The 25,352-nt window shown below is 33.9% G+C and overlaps 1 protein-coding gene across 2 annotated transcripts in view; it reads right to left on the bottom strand.

The window, feature by feature from the left end:
• Nucleotides 1–6,772: 6,772 nt before the first annotated feature.
• Nucleotides 6,773–25,352, bottom strand: part of LOC140444559 (acyl-CoA Delta-9 desaturase-like) — a 37,758-nt gene continuing 19,178 nt past the window's right edge. For both annotated transcript variants that reach the window (XM_072536322.1, XM_072536320.1), the window contains exons 2-5: nucleotides 23,287–23,512; nucleotides 16,490–16,826; nucleotides 8,501–8,683; nucleotides 6,773–7,294 (exon numbers count right to left, since the gene is read on the bottom strand). In XM_072536322.1, coding sequence (XP_072392423.1) covers nucleotides 6,919–7,294; nucleotides 8,501–8,683; nucleotides 16,490–16,826; nucleotides 23,287–23,506 — 1,116 coding nt within the window. In that variant the 5' untranslated portion in view covers nucleotides 23,507–23,512 and the 3' untranslated portion in view covers nucleotides 6,773–6,918. The remainder of the gene's footprint in view (nucleotides 7,295–8,500; nucleotides 8,684–16,489; nucleotides 16,827–23,286; nucleotides 23,513–25,352) is intronic.

Genomic DNA, 25,352 nt, shown 5'->3' with positions numbered 1-25,352 from the left:
TAGGTATTTGGTTAGGGCCTGAAGATTTCCCATTTTTGCTTTGTTTGATGGCTTTCTCTACTTCTACTTTTAAAATACTAGCAATTAACCAGTATTCGTATACTTTGTGGTGTTAAGTGGTGGCCTCGTATCCAGGAAGAGCTCTTTTATGTAGTTGGTCCATTCTTCATTTTTTTTCATTTAAGTCGAGAATAATTTTACCTTTGGAGTTTCTCATAAAGTGAGGAGTTCTTTTTCTCTGAGTGTAGGTAATTTCTTTAAGTTTTTTCTGTATATTAAACTCGTCATATTTTCTTTGTAGTTCTTCTATCTCACGACATCTCTGTTCCATCCAGGCATCTTTTGCTCGCTTAACCTCGTATCTTATTTGTCGATGTATTTCTCTATATCGAGTCTCATCTTTATTTTTACAATTTCTTCTTTGCTGAATAAGGTCTAGTATGATATTGGTCATCCAATCCTTTTTCTTTACTGGCTCTTTTTCTGATTCCAAAACTTCGTCTGCTATGGTAACCATGGAGGAATTCATTATACCCATCTATATTTTGTCTGATATTTTCTTGTTCATATCTTTCTAGCTGTTTTTTAATTTCGTGATTTATCTTATTTCCTAACTCATTTGCTATTTCGGCATTTCTTGGGAGTCTATTATTACGTTTTTTTCTGAGCTGTCGGGGTTTTTATGATTTCTAATTTTAGTTTGAATCCAGCACAGAGCAGATTATGATAGGTTGCTGCGTCTGCACTTGGGAATGTTTTTGCAGATGTAATACTGTTTCTAAACCTTCTGTTAATGATAATGTAGTCGATTTGATTTCTAACTACCTTTCCTTCTTGATCAGCTGGAGTTTTCCAGGTATATAGTCGTCTTTTAGGTTGTCGAAACAAAGTATTTGCTATAATGCAATTCTCTTCTTGGCAGAACTGTATTAGTCTCTGCCCTCTTTCGTTCCTTTCTCCAAGTCCATACTTTCCGGTTATATCTTGTGTTATTTCGGCACCAACTCTTGGTGCCGAAATATGTTATATCAATATTAAAATCGCCACATACAATAATATAGGTGTTAGATTTAAAAACGAAATTTAAAACAGGTTCAAGATTTTCTAAAAAACTATTTTTATTACCGGATGGCGATCTATAACAGTTTAATTTTATAACTGTGTCATTTCATTTGTCTTTATAAGAAATGCATCAAAAGTTTGAATGTTGACTAGCATAAACCTCTTGAACATTGATTTTGTTTACTTTGAATACATCTCTAATCCACATTCCTAGGCCTCCACCTTTACTGAAGTTGTCACGGGTGTAGTTAGCATGTAATTACTTAGTGCTTAGTGTTTCTGTTGCTATATTACAATAAATGTTATAAAATTAAGTTTGTTTATCTTGGAGTCAGTTAGCATAAAACTTGGCTGTTTTTTAGGTTGTGGTTGGATTGGATTAGATGACATTTTCGCTATTTTCAAAAATCTGTGAATACGAGTCAAGAGTGAGTGACAAAAAATCAAATGTGAGCCATAAATCTAACTATCTCGATAGTTGCGTTCTGCACATACGATGTTCTCTATATAACAATTGAGGTCATCAGAAAGTGAAGAGAATATATTATGTTCAATCTAGAACTCGCTGGTTTATTCCTTTCGCGTCTTTTTATGAATATTCCTATAGAAAAATAATAGACTAGTAGACTATATAAACTCTATTTGAAATCAAATAAAAGCCAAAGACAAATATACATACGTTCAAATATAAAAAAAATTAAAGAATTACAAATTAATTGCCACGTGACAAATATGTTAAAATCAATATTTATTTGTAGCCAAAAATAAATTTACAAAAGAAAAGTGTACGGGCGACAATCACTCAAAAATCTAAAATCTCAGAACTGGTAAAAAAAACATCGATACATGTAATGATATAACTATTGGGTGGGAAAATGAATCAGCCTTATTAATAAAGGCAAAACAGTTCAATGAAATATATTATATATAAGTCTTAATAAATGCAGTTCAAAAGGAAAATAGTAAATCAGTAATACACTACACATTCAATTAATAGTAAAATTAATACAATTTATTAAAATCAGCACGTAAATTGTACGCAACAATAGTGATATTAATACAATAAAATAAATCGTTAATTAATAATAAATCAATAAAATTATTAATACAAAGAAGTCAATAATAATTACCGATACAGTAAAAAATCTGTAAGCAAACGTAAAATATTCTCAACGGGCTACATAATGTAAAATAAAGTACAGCATAATAAAATGAATTTGCAACAAATGTAAAATTTATACGCATATTAATAACAATTAGCAACAAGTAAAATGCAAAAAAGTTTAAAATGTATAAAAGCAAGAATGGTGTATTGTACTTTACCCAATGAAATGATAGCACCAACCGCTATCGAAAAAGACGTCTTCAAGGACATACAGGAACCACAAAGTATTAATAATGGACCAGCCTTTAAGCCTACTGCATTGAACAACTGTCTCTCTCACAAGACCGAAGGGAAGTCTCCTAGGAAGCGCTACGCTTAACCCAAACACACAACTGTGTTGGTTGGGAGATAAAGCCCGACTGTCTGATTTGGCATATGGAACTCGTCACTTATCTTTAACACACGTCTGTGCTATCTCGTAGATGGCTCGTCTTGCAATGTTTAGCACTTAAAACTGCTGTGCTCTTGTACACGCAATCTTGTTTAAATATACGGGGAGAATCAAAACTATCAAAAAGTCTGTTAATACATTACAAATGTTTAGACACAGTTGCGAAACTGCAACATCGATATTAATATAGGAGTAGTACCACGTTTCATCAGTATAGTTTCTAGAACTTCTTATAGATGAATGTCTTCATTGGAGAGAGCATTGTGATGCACTTGCCGCTAAATTAAACTCAGTAATTATTTAAGTTTTTTATTTTGAAATTTAAAACAAGTATTAACGAAGAAATACTTAATATTGCTTTATCATGCCCAGGCCCAATCCCCGTTTAAGATACGGGATTTGTTTTTGCCTGATAAGATAAGAATAAGATAGATAAGATAGAAAGCCTATACTCATTATAATCTTTTCATTGATTGTATATGACCTAGGATTAAGATATTGTAATTAACCTTTTGTTATAGGAATGAATTCTGTATTTGTAACCAAAGGGAAAGCCAGTTTTAAAGCAAAAATTTTAGTTTCTCTGGAAACAGTACTGGGATCTTAACTTAATGGTTGTAAACAAAATAAAGCTTTTTGATTGGACAGTTTTTTTTGAATGGGAGAATTGATAGTCGATGTATGAGAGAAAGTGGCAGTTGTCATTTTGATCATCGAAAGGAAAGGTCGCGTCTCGATAGAGGGTGTGAGTGTGAATTCGTGAGTTTGGATAGCGGTATTGTGAAAGGAAGTTAGCAGAATTGTGGAAGGAGATTAGAAGTCGATAAAAAGATATCCTTGAATCTAAAGTGGGCAGTTTCTGGAATACGTAGGAAATAGTTTGGCGGCACCAAGTTGACAGAAATAGGTCCTTGTGTCATTGAAAAGTAGCTGATTGTTTTGAAGAATTAAATTTCAAGTGTTAATTGTTAGAGAATTGAGTCAGGTGTTTCGTACAGTCGCTGCAGGAGGATTGCAGATACGAAAAGAAGAAAGCCGAGGCGAATAGTGGCAGATCACATTGCTGTGGAGCGTGGACCATTCTGAGTATTATACAAATACAATCTACGAAGGAAAGGTCAGTGATTTTCTGTTCAGAATTGAAAATTTTGTAACTGTAAATGAAGTTTGATGACATCATTGTCATTACAATTTTAACTCAATATTAGACTTGATTTGTAAAATGTTTTAAAGTTTTGTTTTTGCAATAAAGTAAATATTGAAAAATCAGAAAGATAAAAAGTTTTGAAGATATTCATTGAAATTGGCTTTAAATTGGTTTTGACTTCAAGAAGACTTAAAATATTCTTTTTGTGTAAATTTAATTGTATTCATTTACGCTGATTGATAAGATAACGGCAAAATTTGTTAATTGTTTTATTTTTCTTTAAATAAAATAAAGAATACCAATTTTTTGTAACATATTTAACATTTTGTAACTATTTTTATTATTATCCTTTTTTCTATATCCCGATAAAGGACAACTAGGAAATCTTTGAACCCACACAACATAGGTTAATATAAGGAGATTTTTCACTCTGAGAACAATTAAGTTATGTTTTTGATTTGCTCAATAGTCAAGTAAAAAAAAATAACATAGTAGTTTATATAATTGTGTAAGAGCCATGACAAGATTTAAACTAAATTTAGAGGAATTTTTTATTTTTAAACTTTTGTTTTTTCTGTTTTATTTATTGATGTGTTCAATATAAAGAAAAGGTTATCTATAAACAGATATACGATTATATTTTTAGAAATAATGTAGTTACGTGTATACAATCAGGCTTTAGAAAAGAGTTTAGTACAACGACCCTGCTTCTTGACTTAACCGATAATATACTTCGATCATTTGATGAAGGAAAAGCAACCTCAGTCATCTTGCTTGATTTTTCTAAAGCCTTCGACACTATTGATCACGCTCTTCTGTGTGCTAAATTGAAATATTTTGGATTTGATGATACCTCCTTACAGTTTTTCAAATTTTATTTGGTAAATCGTTATCAAAAGGTCATAATCGATAATAGTTCATCAGAATTTGCATCTGTCAATTCAGGGGTGCCTCAAGGTTCGGTTCTTGGTCCTCTTCTTTTTTCAATATATATTTCCGACCTGTATAAATCTTTAAATAATCTGAAATTGCACTCTTTTGCAGATGACACACAACTGTATTTCTCTTTTGAACCTAACTCTGTAAATCAAGCGTCACAAAAAATAAATCAGGATTTGGAATCTATTTGTACTTATTCCACTAGACATAATCTTAAACTTAATGCTAAAAAATGTAATTCTTTGTTATATTGTTCAAAAAATTATAAAGCCACTGTTCAGGATAACTTAAAACTAATTATAAAAAATGAACCTCTAAAAAATGTTAATAGTTGCAGAAACTTAGGAGTCATATATGACTGTACGCTACGTTTTCAAGAGCATGTCACCCTTTTAGTAAAAAAGTGCTATTTAGTTATGCGTCAACTGTATAGAAGTAAAGGCATTTTAAACTTTAAATTGCGTAAGTTACTTTGTGAAACTACGGTTATGTCAATTCTTAATTATGGGCTCTTGGTATTTTACCCTTGCTTAGATCAAGTTACGAAATTGAGGTTGCAAAAAATTCAAAATAATTGTTGCAGATTTGTTTTTGGCATAAAAAAATATGATCGTGTATCATGCAAAATTAAAGAACTTCAATGGTTAACAATAGATAATTTATACAAATATCACCTCGTCTCATTGATATATCGAATTATTTCCTCGTCAAATCCTATTTATTTAAGGAACAAATTAGTATTTCGTGGAGACGCTCATAATCTGGATCTGAGATATCCTCATAGTCTTATGCTGCCAAGATATAGACTAGCTATTTTCCAGCGATCGTTTACTTACAATGCTGTTTTAGTGTTTAATAGTTTAACAAAAAATTTAAGAGGTAAATCTCTTGATTTCATAAAGCGGCATTATAAGAAATTTTTACTACAATCGCAGTAACGTTATTATTATTATATAGTATATTGTTGTCGTAATTGTTACCATTAGAATTTTTAAAATTTTTTTTTTGTTTTTATTTATCATTAATATCATTTATCACATAACATCACAAATTATTTTCTTTATCTTATTTTTCTAGTAGCCACATGACTATTTCTACTATTTCAATATTATATTATTATTTATGTTAATTTATAAATAATTTTTTTTTCATGTTCTACTTATTTCAAACTGACTTTGTAAACTTGAGGTTAAGTGGAGTAGCTCTAGCTAGACTTCGCCTCATGTATCTCTTGTTTGTAAATTTTTACAGACTAAATAAAGGCAATTTATTATTATTATTATTATTATTATAAAATAAACAGTTTGCAAAGACAGGATATACTTAAGTATCGGCAAAATATAAATATCTGTATATATAGGTAAACGAACCTTACATTTGCCTTAGATTTGGCATGTCTAGAAATGTCGTATATTTATCAATAATATAAATTCCTAGTAATTTCTCTCAGTATGCAAACACTTAAACTAATTCATGTCTGACAGTCGAAATTTATTTACGGAGAAGTGTCAGATGTAAACGTCAGTAGCGCACCTAGAATTTGCCTCTGGTGGGGTTTTGGTTGGTCACCGAAGTTTTTTTATGATGTTACCTCCATTTTGGTTCCTTAAAATGTGTGACGGAATAGGGTCCTGGGGGGGGGGGGTTAACCCCCAAAACCCCCCCTGGGTGCGTCACTGGTAAACGTACCTTTACAGAAGCTTTTCTTTGTGTGGTAGTTAATTGTACTTGAAAATATGGATTTGTGTAATTAAATTCGTGCAGTCAAATGGGTAGCGTTTCGCTTTCAAAATAAAAGGAAGACAAAAGTGATACATATACTCATAATACTGATTTCATTTTTTCTTTGCTTTTTCTATTTATCTTTTAGACTTTGTTGATTTTACGTAAAGACGTTTTGATTAAACACTTTAAAATGTAATACCTCTTATAAAAAGTATTGAGATTTATTTAACCAGATATTTGATATAATTCTATTTTGACTTTAAGTTGTAATATTGGGGATTGCCTTACTTTCTAAAAGTGATAAATTAGGTGCTGGAATATCGGTTGAAAAATAAAATACATATTAAGTAACTAACGCACTTTATTATTATAAAAGATCAAGTAAATAGAGTGCAATAAATTTTCTGCTTATGCATTTATGCACAACTTTTTCTAAAGTATATGTACAGAGTTTCTAATGTACAAACAAATATACCATTTTCTCTTGCGCTAGTGACTTTTTAACTTAATAGTAGCATTTCTAAACTCTTCTTTCATATCTTTGTCATCCCAACCCCACACACAGTCCTCCTCAAAGTTGTGATGCTCTTTTCTATTACCATTTTCTAAGGGAACTTTATCGAAATTGTATGATCCATCTCCTGTTCTTGCAGCTCGTTTATTAATCATCTCTTCCGATACTGTCTTGAGATCGTATGCTTGTTTCAAATAACCCATGAGATCCAAGAAGCCAGTTGTTAAGTTAGCTCTGTAATTTCCAAGTTCGGCAGCTTTGTAGTCCCATGGGAAGGTATGATGGTAGTTGTGCCAGCCTTCTCCTAAGCCTATTATGGCTACGGTAGCGTTTTCAGCTGGATTGATGGATCTGTGATAAAAATAAATCAATTAATATACATATTTTTATTTTTGCCAACATAAGTAGATAAAAATTGGACGATAGATATTATTAGATGGTTGTTGTATGATCGATATTTTAGATAGTATGTGGAAACAATTACTTATATTAATAAAAGTACAAAATTTGAAAGGCAATCATTATATAATGTTATTAATCTCACAATAATTGGCATTGCACAACAAACAGTGAACAGTAAAATAATGTTACGATAAATTATGATTCATATTTAACTGTAAATATCTTTTTCTAACAAGTATTTTTTAGCAGGTAATACCGAAACGGGTCCCCTCTTATATCTGCGATTGGAACTCTACAGAAAAGGGGTCGAGTAAATTCGTTGGCGACCGAAGATCAAAGAAGCTTCGAGACAATTCGAGGGTCAACACAGGTCAACATCTGTGGGCTTCGAGAGATTCCAGGCTAACGGCTGATCGATATAAATAGAGGAATTCTCATGGTATTAGGCAGTCTGAAAATAATATCGCGTCGAGTTTCTAATTGTAGTGCGGAAATAAATATTGTAAATAAATAATATAAATTAAAGTAGTTGTGATAAGTGTAAGAATATTGTATATATAAATTAAATAAAGACTTTAAATAAACTAAGTGATAGAATATTTTATAAGAAAAAAAGTTAATAAATTACACTAATAAACTCAGTACAATACCTTTAAATAATTTAAGAATATTCAAATTGCAACAATTCTTACTTAAAAATAAAATCCGTAAACTAATTTTCGAAACCAAATTCAGATTTTTGCTTTAATCTGTGCCTTCTAAGGATTTTTGCTTAGTCGAGGAGATATGTTGTGGAATGCAAATTTTAGATTCCCCATGTCTCTAATAACATCTTTAATAACGTCTGTTTTGCCTTGCAATTCTTAAAAGGCACAGATTAAAGCAAAAATCTGAATTTGGTTTCGAAAATTAGTTTACGGATTTATTATCAGATGTCGCTATTTGCGTCCATTCGAAGCCATGTTAGAGTTGCTTCCTAAGACAGAATAGATTTATTTTCACGTTCAGAGCGACTGTGAATAGCCGTCTCTGATGATCCCTTTTAGGGTAAAATACGTATAAGCGGATATACAGACGCATTATACGTGAAATCAAATCTTAACTGTCTTTTTCTTGTTATAAGTAAAAGTTAAATACCTTTGTTGTCATACTAACCTGTCGTACGGCTTCCATCCAAACATATGTGCAAAACTGTTGACGCACCAAGTTCCATTTAGAGTTAATATATATTTCGTAACACATATTAAGATGGCATTTAAAACAGTTTCGTGAAAAAAATGGACCATAATAATTGATGGTAAGATCAACGTCAAAAATAATCCCAAAGGTAAGTAATATCTAAAAAAACAAAAAAAGTTTGCGTAAATACAATATGAAATTGATAAAAAAAAACAACTAGGCACGATTATGCTTTATTAACATTTGAAAAGCATTTATAGCGACTTTGCACTTTTTAAAAGTTTGACATGGATTGAAAAAATGGCATCTGATCCTGACAGATGGCAGATGACATCTGTCAGAATCATAGTATGTATTTTAAAACATGAGTGGTTTAGGGTTGTATTTTAAATATCTGCCATCATGCATTAAAAAAACAACTCAATTTATTAAATTACGATACATATTAGAAAGATCGTACATATCAATCTTATTATTGATATAATTTAGACATTTTTATGTGAATCATCTTCAATATACAACTTCTATTGTAGTTTTGTTCTTTTTTCAAGATTTATACATTTTTAAAATCAAAAGAATTGCTTCTGAAACAATTTATGTCCATCATTAATATCATATTTTGCCAACATTTTTGTATATAAATCCATTAACGTATGGTCAGAATATATAGTGTTTGTTTGATTTAGTGGTACATAGACTCCCGCAAGTTCGGCCTCTAATAGTTCGGTCTCCGCTTAGTCCGACCGGCTCTCTGAGCATTAGTCACACACTTGGCGAGCGCCAGCCAGACGCGAGCAGGCAAAGCGCTCATCTTTACGGTAGGCCCACAGCCCGACAGTCAGTGATTCTTGTTTCACTTGCGATTTTTACTGTTTATATAGACATAGACAGTATACTTGTGTGTGTGGACAATAACTGTTTCTCGTTGTGCATTAAACTGCTTTAAAATTAGTGAAAAGCGAAAACGTAAGTACAAGTATATGGAACATAGACTACAAGCTCTGGAAAGATTGGAAAAAGGAGAATCCGTGCAAAGTATTTGCAGAGATTTAAACGTGAGCAAAAGTATAATCAAAGACTGGCAGCGCAATAGAAAAACTATTGAAGGCTTTTGTACACAGATTGAAACTAAAAAAGTTCTACAAAAGCGTGGCATACTGAGAAAAGCAAACAAGAATTGGCGGAAAATGCTCTGTGGTTGTGGTTCGTTCAAGAACGAAGACGAGGAACCCAGTTAAGTGGACCAATCCTAAAGGAGAAGGCTATGATCTTCCACTCAAAGCTTCAACCAGAAGAGGCGTTCTCGGCTAGTGAGGGCTCTCCCGATGGAAAAAGAGACACAAGGTCAATTTTATTGGAGTTCAATCAGAGCAAATCTACAACATTGACGAAACTGGATTAAATTTTAGACTTCTACCCAGAAAAACCCTTGCCACCTCACAAGAAACATCTGCGGTAGGATTTAAAGTCAGCAAAGAGAGGATAACGGTCGCCTTGTGTTAAAATGCCTCGGGAACTCACAAGATACCCCTATTTGTCATTGGCACAGCAGCAAAACCGAGAGCGTTTAACAACATAAACATGAAAACTTTACCAGTGTATTACCGATCGCAGAAATTAGCATGGATGGATACATATTTGTTCAAAGAATGGTTTGTGTGCGAATTTGTTCCCAAAGTAAAAAACCATTTGACAAAATTAAATCTGCCCATCACATCACTTCTACTGCTTGACAACGCGCCTACTCACCAGAAAGGTCTTCAGTGAGACGGTTAAAAATAAATTAAACTGCTGTTTCTGCCACCCAATGTAACCAGTCTTCAACAGCCAATGGACCAAGGGGTCATTGAGTGCTTCAAGAGAAAGTATCACCGAAAACTGCTTTCTGAAGTTCTTTCCAAACTGGAGGCTGATGACAACTTAGACCTCTTAAAAGTACTGAACTCAGTTAATATGAAGGATGTTGTATACATGTCGGCCAAGGCATATGACGAAATACCACCGCCGACGTTTGTAAAGTCTTAGAAAAAACTTTGGCCAAATATAGAAGATAAGATTGACCAAGTAAACACATCAGTAGATGAGCCAAACAACATTCTTGTTAACTAACCTGATGATGGCCAATGCAGCTCTATTTCACGACCAACAACTCTCGAACTGTGGTCCCATTGTTGAAGAAGATGTTGTGGAGTGAATCAACTTTGAAAAAAAGCTACACAACGAGGTTTTGAAAGATGACGAAATCGCCGAGTGTGTCATTCGCCAAGAAAATGAGAAGGATAACGGGACAGATGCTGCTGAGAATGAAGAGGAAGATAAAGAAAATAAAATGAGCCACGCCGAAGGCAAAGCAGCTTTGCAACTGGCAGCTACCTACATCAAACAGCAAAAAAAACGCAACTGCCATCGATGTAATGATTATTAAAAAGTGGCGTGACTTTGCACATCAAAAATCAATCAAGTGTTTAAGAAGCCAAAACACCAATGTGCAATATTTTTAAATTTTATTAGGCCTAGAGATCAGTAATTATTGTTTTATAGTATTTTTGTAACGGTCTATATTTTCATATGTGTTAAAAATATGCCAGAGTATTCCTCTGTGTTGTCTTTTCCATGATGGATCCATGCAAACAATAAATGGGCATTTTTTAGATAAGCATCGGTTAGTTCGGCCATTTTTGTTCGGCCTATGGTCCGGTCCCGAAGTGGCCGAACTTATGGGAGTCTAATGTATTACTATTATTATTGCTAGGTATAGTTTGGGTTTGTTTTGGATTGGTATTGGAAACAGAATAATTTCGAAAAATAAAACTGTCTTTTTTAATAGGATGGTTGAAAAAATCTGGTAGATAATTGTATTTTTTCATGATATCCAAACTGAAGCAACCCGAAAAGTCGAAAAAAGAACTTCATTTGCGTTTTGACTGTCGAAGTTGGATGTTTGTATGACGCATAGCGTTTCGGCGTCGTCTGATTCTTATATTCTTCGTGTCAATGTCGAACGCCTACACTTTTGCTCTAGTAGGACGTCGCGAACCGTTGGGTATCTATCTAAGACTCGAAGTGGAGCCCGCGTAATTTTTAATTATGCGGATCCTGTGTTTCGACAGACTTGGGAGTTTGGCTTTGGAAGGAATCTAGCATGGGCGCGAGTCATTGTGATATAACTAAACCTAAAGGCGTAATGAAAGTAAAGGTTTACCTTGCGTAGACCGAGGAAGGATAAGCGGTTTGTCCTTAAAAGTGGCGGCTTCGCACCTCCAGAGTGTCTCATTCTTATTGCGAGAAGAGGCGCATCAAGAGCGCACACGCTGAGACCCGAAAGATGGTGAACTATGCCTGGTCAAGACGAAGTCAGGGAAAACCATGATGGAGATCAGTATCAATTCTGACGTGCAAATCGATTATGGGAACTGGATATAGGGGCGAAAGACTAATCGAACCATTTAGTAGCTGGTTCCCTACGAAGTTTTCCTCAGGAAAGTTGGCGCTCGTTTCGTACGAGTTTCATCCGGTAAAGCAAATGATTAGAGGCATTGGGGTCGAAACGACCTCAACCTATTCTCACACATTAAATGAGTAGGATTTTTGGCTTGCTCGAACTTATAAAACCGTGAGAAACGAATCAGAGTGCCAAATGGGATATTTTTGGTAAGCAGAACTGGCGCTGTGGGATGAATCAAACGTCGAGTTAAAGCGCCAAAATCGAAGCTTATGTAATACCATGAAAGGCGTTGGTAACTTAAGACAGCAGTACGGTGGCCAGAAATGTGTGTGTAACAACTCACCGGCCGAAGTTACTAGCCCTGAAAATGGATGGTGCTAATGCGTCGTACTTATACTCGACCGTCAGCGGCATGTCAGGTTCGTAAATAGCGACCATGAAGCCCTGACGAGTAGGGTCGCGGTGGTATGCGCAGAAGGGCTGGCTGTAAGGCTGTCTGGAGCCGACACCGGTGCAGATCTTGGTGGTAGTAGCAAATACTCCAGCGAGACCCTGGAGGTCTGACTTTTTTTGAGATTTTTAGAATGGTATTGTTGGCTAGATAGCTTAATTGCTTTATCACTAAGACTAAATACAATACTTCTTCTATATTGTAGGTGCGTTGGTATTAAAATTTAGATATCTTCTGGACCAAACATATTTTGTAAACCAATTAGTTGTTATCAGTCTGTTATTGTTGGTATACTCTAAATTTAAATCAAGAAAGGTTTTTTAAAGTTTTTTTTTCTAGTTTCTATGTAAACTGAATGGTACATGTTAATCTTACATGTACAAATGTCGAAAATATTGGCAAAATATGATATTAATATTGGACATAAATCGTTAAAAATATCCGGAAAATATTTTTCAAAATTTAAACCCAATAAAGATCATCAGTCTAATGTTATTTATAAAATAAATTGTAAATACTGCAATTCAACATATATTGGGCAAACGCACGAATATCTGCATAGAAGAGTTGTTGCACACAAACATAGTGTACAAACCAACAAATTAAACACAACAGCGCTAGCCAATAATTCTCTAGAAAATATTTTTTTGATTTTGAAAATGTACAGATTTTAAAAATAGAACAAAACTACAACAAAAGATGCATATTGGAGATGATTCACATAAAAAAAGATCAGAGTTCTATCAATAATCAGAGTGACATTAATGATCTTTCCAATACGTATCATAATTTATTAAAAATTGTATTTTAAATGCAATATGGCAGATATTTAAGATACAATCCTGAATCACTTGTGTTTTAAAACACATAGGTACCAGATCTCATCTATCAAGTTTCATGGTCAGATACCAATTTTTCAATCCATGTTAAGTATCACGTAAGTTTTACAAAATAAACCACTTATTGAAAATGGCAAATAGCCGAAATGTTTAAGCAATAAAGTGTTTTTATTTATAACAGACCGAAAAATCCAAGAATTTTTCGAAATCGTTCAAATATGAATTCCAAATTTGCATGAATTATTCGTTATATACATTATAAAACAAACTGTTTCTACAAAGCTGGCCAATATTTTATCGACTGTTACCCATTGAACAAGTCCATTCACACTCTAGACAAATTTAGAATTTTCTGAACATTGTTCCAGTGTTACCCAAATTAGATAAAGGCATAAACAATAGACAAATGGGATTTAGGAAATATCTGGGAACACGGGATGCACTGTTTGCAGTGAGTGTTTTTTCGCAATGAGGCTTACATATAAATCAGAAAGTATATGCTTGTTTTATTGATTTTTAGAAGACATTTGACAGAGTGTAGCATAATCGGCTTAAAGAAATGTTGTTAAATAAAAACATAGACAGTAGAGACATTAGAATTATGTAACCTATATTGGAATCAAACAGCGAAAGTTAAAGTTGAAAATGAACTTATTGAGGATATCCAGATTCATCGTGGAGTGCGCTAAGGGTAAATTTTATCACCATTGTTGTTTAATTTATACAGTGAAGCAATCTTAGGATTAGCGTTGACCAAAGTGAATAACGGCTTAATAATAAATGGTGAGCCACTTAATAACATAGGATATGCTGAAGATACCGTCCTTCTGTTGGGAACACTACAAGAACTACAACACCTTGCACAACAACTTAATATATAATTGCAACTATTATGGACCAAAAATAAATTTGAAACAAAAACAATTTCATGGTATTTACAAAAGCACAAAAGATCAAAGTGACACAGAAATTGTACAAATATCTTCAAACAAATACCTTGGGGCACTCATCACAGAAGATACATTCCGCATTCCGCATTGAAATTGAATGGTCAAAGTTTAACAGAATGAAAAAACTTTTTTTTAATCGCAATATCAATATAACGATCCCCCCGACTCTTCAAAGCAAAATCTGAAAAGACAAATAACAAACGTAAATTCTGAAGTAATGCCCGAAATAAGCGAAGTAGAAATAGAAAATGCAATTAAAGAATTGAAAAGAAATAAAGCACCGGGTAGTGGTGGAATTCTGGCAGAAATGTTGAAAGAAGGCGGAGAAGAAGTCATCAGGTACCTAAAAATACTTTTTAATAAATGCCTATTTGAAGGAAACATACCAAAGGAATGGAATACTGCTAACACAATATTAATACACAAAAAAGGGGACAATACAGATCTGAAAAATTATCGTCCAATATCACTACTATCACAACTTTATAAAACATTCACAAAAATAATTACAAATAGATTGACAACAAAGTTCGATGTATATCAACCAGTAGAGCAAGCCGGATTTAGAAAAGGGTTCAGTACATGTGACCATCTTCACACACTAAAGGTCCTAATAGAAAAAGTTAACGAATACAATTTACCAATCTGTTTAGCATTTATAGACTACGAGAAAGCTTTTGACAGCATAGAATTATGGGCTATCGAGGAAGCACTGGTCAACAGCAGAATAGATTCTAGATATAGGATATTAATACATAATATATATCAACACGCTGAAATGGTAGTCACGATGGATAACGGAATGAAAACGAGGCCAATAAAAATCAACCGAGGAGTAAGACAGGGAGACACCATATCTCCAAAACTATTTACTGCCGCACTTGAAAACATCTTTAAATCACTAAATTGGGAAACGAAGGGACTATCGATGAACGGAAAGTATTTAAACCATCTAAGATATGCAGATGACGTAGTACTAATAGCCGATAGCTGGAAAGAACTGAAGACGATGATCGATGAGCTTCATACGGAATCCATAAAAAAAGGACTGAAAATGAATCTGAGTTAAACTAAGCTAATGTCGAATAAAGATAATCAACCGACGATAACCATCCAAGGAACAAAAGTGGAACATGTAGAAGAATACATACATCTGGGTCAGAATATCGAGGTAAACAAAGAAAACCAAACTACCGAAATAAGCAGACGAGTAAGAATGGGATGGGCCGCATTTGGAAAACTCTCATACATACTGAAAGACAAAAAGATACCCCAAAACCTTCAAACCAAAGTGTTAGATTCTTGTATCCTTCCCGTTCTCACTTACGGAGCTCAAACCTGAACATTCACAAAAAAGAACATGGACAAGATTCGAAAAACTCAGCGAGCCATGGAACGACAGATGCTTGGTATCTCACTAATAGATCGGCAAACGAACGAAGCAATCCGGAACAAAACAAAAATAAAGGACGCCGCGAAACAAGCAGCTAAATTAAAATGGAAATGAGCTGGACACAACGAACGTCTCGAAGATGTTAGATGGAACAAAGAAGTCGGAAACTGGCGACCGTACGATGCGAAGAGACCAAGAGGAAGACCTCAAATGCGCTGGAGCGACGATATCAAAAGAGTCGCAGGACCAATGTGGAAACGACTAGCACACAACAGGGATGAATGGCGAGAAATGGGAGAGGCCTTTATTCGACAATTCGGATAGAAAAAGGGCTATAAAAAAATCAATATAACACTACGGATAAAAATGCTTTGATGTTATACGTTCCCCACCCTTTTGTATGAAGTTGAGACCTCTATACTGAAACAATCCAATACTAAAAACCTGGAAGCATTCGAAATGTGGTGTTACCAGCGTATTCTAAATATCATGGATGGATCGTAAAACAAACGCACAAATTCTCGAACAACTAGGAAAACAATGTGAAGTTTTCAATTCCATAACAATCAGGAAGTTGGAATACTTGGATCACATTATGAGTAGCAAAAAATAAGAACTGTTAAGGGATATAATGCAGGGCAAAATCAAAGGCAAAAGAAGCGTAGAAAGTCTCATGAATGGTTTTAATGCAGTTCAATTATAACCAACAAATTTATAACTGCCAGAACGAGTTTCAATCTCCGATAGGAGCGAAACTTGAAAAATAAGAATAAAGATATAAGCACAAACACCAAATCTTTACTAAACGTGAAAAACACTAGTTAAAAAAACCAAACGTCTAAATTTACAAAAAAAAAAACTTTTTAACACTTGTAGTATTTTCTTACTTTCTCTGAAATTGCACTACAGGGTCAGCTGCAACATCGCTCATGTCAATATTCTTCCCTTTAATTTTAACGTCCGGATGTTTTTTCATTAATAGCCATCCAACATGACAAAAGAAGAACCCTCTGTTCGAATTGTGAGGATCAGCACTAGTATCTGTATATTTGTGGTGTAATCTGTGATCCCTCGTCCAAATGTAAATATCATTCTGAAGGGAAGCTGTCTGGATCAACATTAAAAAGATTCTTAATGGAAGTTTCGCTTTGTAAGCCCTATGAGCCCAAAGACGATGGGCGCCAGCTGTGACTCCTAATATTCCCAAGTAGCCCAGAACGAAACCTGGAAATAAAACAAAGATTAAACAAGAATTTAAAAACATTTTATACAAAATAAGTAATATAAGAAAATTATAAACACTATAGATCTATACGGGATTTGTGATGGGGTAGTGAATTCTACCAATCAGAATACTGATAATCCCATTGCCAGCTTCAATAGAGTCGGTTAGTTCTTCTTTCGCTTTTGCTTTTATTGTGTTGTTTTGGTAAATATTTTCGATCGTTTTGATTATTCCTGGAGGTATCTTTTTTGCGTACAGTAAGTGGATAACGTCCTTTAATTTGACCCGGTCAAATGCCTTCTTAAGGTCCACGAAATATAGATATGCCGGTTTGTTGTATTCTAATGATTTCTCTTGCACTTGCCTCATTATAATTATAGCGTCGGTGCATGATCTTCCCGACCTGAAACTTTGTTGTTCTTCTGCTAGTGTTATAATTTCATTCAGTTTGGTTGTTTAGTGTTAAATTTATTAAATTATTTCCACTGTAATTTTCCGGGTCCAATTGATATCCCTTTTTGAAGAGAGTATTAGGATGCTTAATCTCCATTCTTGAGGAATTCTGTTTTGTTCTATTATTTTTTGGAATAGTTTTAATAGTTGTTTGGTCAGATCTGGTCCTCCGTACTTTAGTAATTCGTTCCATATTCTGTCATCTTCTAATGATTTTGTATTCTTTAATTTACTTAATGCTTCCTTTACCTCTTCCTCCTCAATATTTATTTCTTCATTTGTAGTCATCTCTAGTGTTGGTGGTTCATTCATCATCATCATCAACTAGCCTCTAACGTCCACTGCTGAACATAGGCCTCTCGCATGCTTTTCCACTTAGTCTTAGTCATCAACTGATCTTGCTACATAACCTGCCCAGTTCCACTTTAGTGTTGTTATCCTTTTAATAACGTCTGCTACTCCTGATCTTTTGATAGTAGCATTGGGTATTCTCTCACGTAGAGAAATCCCTAACATTATTCTCTTCATTGCCCTTTCCGCAACTTACTTACTGTTGTTCTTGTGAGTGTTAGGGTTTCTGTGCCGTAGGTCATCACTGGCAAAATACACTGATTAAATACTTTTCTTTTCGGACACATTGGAATCTTAGACCTAAAAATATCCTTCATATTGCCAAATGCAACCCAAGCGGGGTTTATTCTTCTTTTCAGCTCGATTGTTTGGTTGTTTCGACTTATTCTGATCTCATGGCCCAAGTATTTATAGGAGTCAACTGGCTCAATATCTTTGTCTTCTACTGAGATGTTTTTGTTGTGGACTAAATTTGTCATAAATTGTATTTTTGAAAAATTTATTTTAAGACCAACTCTTTTTGTGGCAGTATGGAGTTCTTGGAGCATTATATGTGCCTGATCAAGGCTGTCTGCAATAAAAACGATATCATCTGCAAACTTAAGGTTATTTAAAAATTTTCCATCTACATTTATGCCCTTTTCGTTCCAATCTATTTTCTACAAGCGTATTCTAGCAAAGTTGTGAATAATTTAGGAGACATGTTGTCTCCTTGCCGAACGCCTCTTTCAATACGAAAGTGGTGGTTCATTATTGTCATCTTTTTAGCAAATATGGATCGAAAGTAGTCTACGCATGTTTTCTTCTGAATTTGTTTTGCTTTTTGATTAGTTCGTTCATCACTTTTCTTTGTCGAGTAGAATCATTATAAGCAGAATTCAAATATACAATTAAATATCGTGTATCACATTGGATTTTCTTTAAAAATTTTATTTTATTTTTCATTTATTTCTATTTTAATGGGAATAAGCCACAACTAAAGGTTAAAGTAAGTTTATAGCCATTTCAATTTCCACTTCTAAAATAGTTTATCACATTTTCGTATTTTTTAAAATTTCAATATATATTTAAATGACACTTTATCTAAAAAAAAAAACAATTTAAATGAAACGTTTAGAGAATGTATACCAATTCGCGTAGTCCGAAAATACTTCCTAAGGGAACTGGATCTCTTTGAAGACGTTGCCTTGTAATTAGTTTTTTGTAATACCTTTAAAACGCTTTTATTTAGAAAAACGAAAACTAGCACGATTATTTATCCTCTAGAATTGAACCGATTTCATCAATTGCAAATTTTTAATACAGGTCATCCGGTCAACGGTGATTTTAACACAAAAGGTGGATCCATGGTGACGTGATGCAGCTTTCTCATACCCAAATATTCATTGCAATAGTCAAAATTCTACCTTTTAATAACTTAAGGGTGTTAGCTATTTCTTGAAAATTCACTTTGCGGTTTTCCATAATATTTTTAAGTAGTTTTTTTACGTTTTTGGGATTAACTGCATTATTTTGCTCCCTGGAGCGCTCAGCATCATTAATGCCGCGTTTGAATATAGCAAACTATCATATCACAAAAGTAGGGTCACTTCAAACACTGTAATCTGGTTAATAATAATCCAAATGACATAAACATTTTGACAATACGCTTTTAAAGGTTGGGACTACCGCAATAAAAATGACTTCATTTTGCTTAATAGCAACTTTAAGAAGTACATACAATCTACTAAAACATATCCTGGAGATGACATTCATAGCGATCACAATCCACTTTTCTAGACTAAAAAGGTTTTCTAAAGTTAAACGAAAAAAATGAAAATCTCACAACTGAAGAACCCTAAAAAGAAAAATGAAATAAGTATCAAGGTTAAGGAAGAAATAAAAACGATCGAAAACTTGGTACAAACAGACGTTGAAGTAACATGGACTGCTCTAAAAACAAAAATTTCAAAGATACAAGAAGACGACATCGGGTTCACGAAAATCAACAGAAAACAAAAATGGACAACTTAAAAGATCATGGACCTCATGGACGTAAGACATAAAACAAATCCAATAGAATACAAAACAGTCAATAAAATCAGTAGAAAAAAGTGCAGAGAAGTGTTAAACAAAAATGGATGTCAACCAAATGCCTAGATATTGAACAACTTCAGGAAAAATACGACACCTTTTACGTCCATTAAAAAAGTGAAAGAAATCATAGGTAGATACAAAAAGAGACAAGAAACAATATTAAGAAATAATAATAACGAGATAATTATAGGTACAAAAGACAAACTGGAGAGAAGGAGAGAATATATTCAGACACTTTTTGACGATGACAGACCTTGTTCTCCACCATCCACGGATGATCGAATAAATGAAAAAGGCCAAAAAATAACAAAAGAAGAAATTATTTGTGCAGTAAAAGCTTAGAAGAACGGAAAAGCCATTGGTCCAGACGATATCAATGTTGAAATACTTAAATTAATTGCAGACAACTAAAGTAAAAGCCTCGACTTAATAACAGCACTATTCAATAAGAAATATGACACAGGTAAAATAACATCAGACTGGCTAAAATAAACATTACCAAAAAAATCCAATGCCTCAAACTGCGATGACTATTGAATATTAAGCATGATGTCTCATCGCTTTAAAGCTTTTCTCAGAATTATTCAGACACTCAATTCGGATTTCGAAATGAATTAGGCACATGAGAAAGCTCTTTTTGCCTTAAATATGTTAACATAATGATGCAGAGACATGAATGTAAATATATATATGCATGTTTTATTAATTATCGAAACGCATTTGACTGCGGTAACCATCAAAAGATGATCGAAATTCTGACAACAACTGGCATTGACAAACAAGACTTGCGAATTATCTCGGAGAACTATTTTGGCACCAAACAGCAACAATTGAAATAGAGCACACAACATCCGAAGATATACGAATCCGACGAGAGGTGCTACAAGGTAGCGTCTTATTACCACTATTATTTAATCTATATTCGGAATCTATATTCAGAAAAGCGTGAGACGAGGTTCAAGGTGGAATCAGGATTAACGGAATCAGCATAGACAACATCAGGTACGCTGATGATACCGTCCTAATAGCGAGCAACGCACAGGAACTACAAAATATAATCAGCGCGGTAGTTCGTCATAGCGAAATGTTCGGTTTACGTTTAAATGTTTCCAAAACTAAAATTCTAGTATTTTCAAAGATACCAACAAACGTACATTTGTATACCAAGGGACAAATAATAGAACAGGTAACTTCCATAAAATATTTGGGAGCAAATATAAACAGCCAGAATTTGAATGATCAGATGTTACGTTTTCTCTGTTTTGCTATATGGCTGTGAAAGTTGGACAATGGACTCTGAAACAGAAAAAAGAATAGCTGCCTTTGAAATATATTTGCCTATGAAAGTGCAGGGCAAAAGATCAGTTAAGAGACGCCAGAACTCGTGGCTGAAAGACCTGAGGAGATGGTTCAACCGCTCATCCGCAGAAATATTTCGTGCAGCAATTTCCAAAGCTACAATTGCCATTTGAATCGCAAACCTTCGAAAGGAGACGGCGCAATAAGAAGAAGAAGAATGAAAAATGTAAAATGTAAAAAGTAAAAAAAGAGGTAAATAAAGCCAAAAATGAGATGTGGAATAAAGCCTGCGATAACGTAGAAAATTTTATGGGTAAAGCAAAAAGTAAAGAAGCCTGGAAAACAATTAGAGGTAGTAGAACAGATAGAAAAGAATGCAGTAGGTTAACTCTAATAGCCCCAGAATTATGGGTCGAATATTATGAACAAATGCTGACAGAAGATCGAACAGAATTCTAAGATATTGGCTACCAAAATATGATATTTCCTACCGCTAAGAAACTGAAATAACACTAGAAGAAATTAAAAAACACGCCAACGCTATGAAAAATGGAAAGGCTCCAGGACCGGGGGGAGTACCCATTGAACTGATTAAATATGGCCCTGACAAACTATTTCAGCTATTGGCTTATACTTTTAATTCATTCTTGAGAGGAGAAGAGCTACCCCCAGAATGAAAAACTGCATATATCAGCAATCTATACAAAAATAAAGGCGACAGAAAAGATTGTAAGAATTACCGAGGGCTTAGTGTAACTAACTCAATCTGTAGAGTCTACGGGAAGATAATTAAAAGCCGAATTGAAGATTGCTGGGAAGACGCTGAAGATCAGAGTGGCTTTCGTACTGGTCGTTCTTGTATAGACAATGTGTTCTGCCTAAAACAAACATAGAAAAGCGTTTGGAACATAATATGGAGACACACATGGTATTTATTGATCTTCAAATAGCGTATGACAGTGTCCCATTAGCCAAGCTATGGCAGGTGCTAGAAGACAAGAATATTCCACCGATTTACATTAGTGCTGTAAGGGAGTTGTACGATGATATGACGAGTGTAATAAAGATTGGACAAAAAGTGACAAAAAAGATAAAAGTGACCAAAGGACTTCGCCAAGGCTGCTGCATTGCACCTACACTCTTTAAGATTTATTTGGAGGGGGTTTTGGATATTTGGAAAAGAAAATGTGAACCTATGGGTGTTAAAATTGGAGACCATACACTGTACAGCTTGCATTTTGCTGATGACCAAATAATACTTGCAGAAGATTAAGATGTTATCCACTACATGTTACGAAAAATAGATGAAGAATATACTAAGTGGGGCTTATCAATTAATCCATCAAAAACAGAGTACGTAGTAGTGGGAGGTGAAGGAAAGCACTTAGAACTAGGAAGCAAACAAATTCAAAATACTGATAGCTATAAATATCTCGGTGTAAACACTACAAACAATGGTCGGAATACAAAAGAAATAGCTACTAGAATTGGTCAAGGAAATTCAGCAATACGTCAACTGAATAGTATACTTTGGAATAACCACATCACCCGAAACACAAAAATTAGGATATACAAAAGTATCATAGAAAGCATTGCTACATATGGTTCAGAGCTTTGGGTAATAAATAAAAATGATGCATCCAAAATAAAAGCAATGGAAATGAATTATTGGAGAAGATGTTGCCAACTCACTAGAAGAGATAGAGTAAGGAATACTGAAATCAGAGAGCGTATGGGCATAGACATTGACGTCCTGGAAACTATAGAATGCAAAAGGCTGAAATGGTATGGCCATGTAGAAAGGATGAATGATCAACGATGGCCAAAGAGAATGTTACAGTGGATCCACACCAACCGCAGGAAAAAGGGAAGACCAAGAAGATCGTGGAGACAAGAAGTAAAAGGTGCAATGGAAGATAGGGGTCTACAAGTAGATGACTGGAACGATCGCAAGCGTTGGAAGCTAGATTGCGAGAAACAACGGCAGCTGTAATAAACTCGTTATATATATATATAGAATAAAAAATGAATCTCATAGTTAGAGCCGGGATTTATTTACCAACGTATTACTTCATGTGACAGAAGATCGAGAAAGCACTGTTGATCGTCAATATCATATAATTCTGGTATGGCACGTAAAGAAGAAGGCGAGAGTGGTAAACAACGGAACAAACTCACAAATAATTTTTTATAAATATTTAAATCTTGAAATCAAAATATACATACATTACAATATCCCAATGTGTCTCAGACTTAAAGTATTTTTCTGTTTAAACTTACTGAGTGCAAATGATGACCACAAGATGTTTCCAGTAGCCAATCTCCAACATCCTACAATTGTTAAAGAGTGCAGAATAATATATATGATAACATTTCGCAATACTAAATCTTGTTCAAAGTAACCATTTCTTTTTATCTGTTTTTCTGAATGTTGTGCGGATACATTGTTAGCTGGACTTTCTAATTGATGAAGGACTGGATCATCTCGTAAAGGTGGCATTGTTACCTAAAATAAAAAACGATTATAAACTTAAATTTCTAAACAATTTTAGCCAAACTTATGGAGCACTTCAATTATTTGAGAAACGGCCAATAGGCCAATAACGGCATTTTTATATGGTTTGTGGTTTTATGTTTTTTGTTCTGCCGATTTTTCCATAACATAACAAACTTTTAAATGGATTAAATGGATTAAATGGAAGTAATTTACATAACAATGTATATACTTAAAATGTAATACATTGTAAATAGAATAGAATAGAAGTACCTATGCTTTATTGTTACTGAAAATTGTACAATTTTATTGACAAATTTTTAAAAAAGTCAGAAAATAACAATAACAATAAAAAGTAATAAAATAAACAATCCGTTGCAAAATTTAAATAAATTGAAAATTGCATAATAAATCCTTACGAACTAATGAGCTGAAGTTGCTGCATGTGATACCCAAATATATTTATATATATATATATATATATATATATATATATATATATATATATATATATACTTCTTTGGCGTCGTATTTCCCTGATTACTCGTTAAGAAACTCTTCTACTGAATATGATCCTTCAGATAAATAAGCTTCTGTCATTTTACGGAACTTGAAGAAAGATGTAGCAGATTTAAGTTGTAAACCGAGATAGTTGTATAGTTTTTAGGCCAAATATCTTCTTCTTAAAGTGCCCTCTCCTCAATGGAGGTTGGCTACTACAATTTTAAACTCTTCTCTATCTTCAGCTGTTCTTATTAGCTGTTCAAAATTTAGCCCTGTCCATTGTCGGATGTTTCTGAGCCACGATAGTCTTTTTCTTCCTAGGCTCCTCTTTCCCTCGATTTTTCCTTTCACTATAAGTTGGGCATCTTGGTACTTATTATTTCTCAGTATGTGGCCTAGGTATGATGTTTTTCTAACTTTTACTGTGTTAAAAAGTTCTCTTTCCTTACCTATTCTATGCAGCACTTCTTCGTTTGAGGTATGCGATGTCCATGAAATTTTGAGTATTCTCCGGTAGATCCACATTTCAAAGGTCTCCAATTTATTTACGGTTGATGTTTTAAGGGTCCACGTTTCAACTGCATATAGAAGAGTCGACCAGACGTAGCATTTTGATAAACGTAGTCGAATTTCGAGTTTTATTCGAGAATCACAAAGCAGTTTTTTTATTTTTTCGAAAGATTTTCTGGCTTGTTCTATTCTCGATCAGGATTTAGGCTGCTATCGATCCAACATCCCAGGTACTTAAATCTATTGACCTGTTCTAAAATGTGCCCATTTATTGTGCAAGGTTGAGGTACGTTTTGGTTTTTTCGGATTGACATCACTTTGGTTTTTTTAATGTTTATTTTCATACCAAATTGCTCACAGGTCGAGTTAGTCTTGTCGATGAGTCGTTGTAGACCTAAGTCGGAATCCGCAATTAACACTGTATCATCGGCGTATCTGATACTGTTGATATTTACGCCATTCACATTGACTCCATCCTTGGAATCCTCCAATGCTTCTTTAAATAGAAACTCGGAGTAAAGATTAAACAGCAGAGACGACAGAACACATCCTTGTCTAACTCCCCTCCTAATTTCTACTTCTGCGGATGTGGATCCTTCGATCCTAACTCTGGCGTTTTGGTTATAGGCCAAATATAGCCGAATATAATATAGATTTGTTTTCTTTTAACGAGAAATGAGAAAGGATTTTTATAAGTCTCTCGATAATTGCTAAAAAGATAACATTCCATTTTTTGCCAAATTTATTTAAGATAGCAGTTTTGTGTTCACTTTACCAATCTCTACAGACTTAGTTAAAGACAGATAACATTCCTTCGCATTTAATAGCTTATATTAAG

This window comes from Diabrotica undecimpunctata, chromosome 1, assembly GCF_040954645.1.
Source record: "Diabrotica undecimpunctata isolate CICGRU chromosome 1, icDiaUnde3, whole genome shotgun sequence".
Taxonomy (NCBI): domain Eukaryota; kingdom Metazoa; phylum Arthropoda; class Insecta; order Coleoptera; family Chrysomelidae; genus Diabrotica; species Diabrotica undecimpunctata.
This window is presented reverse-complemented; position numbering and strand designations above follow the sequence as displayed.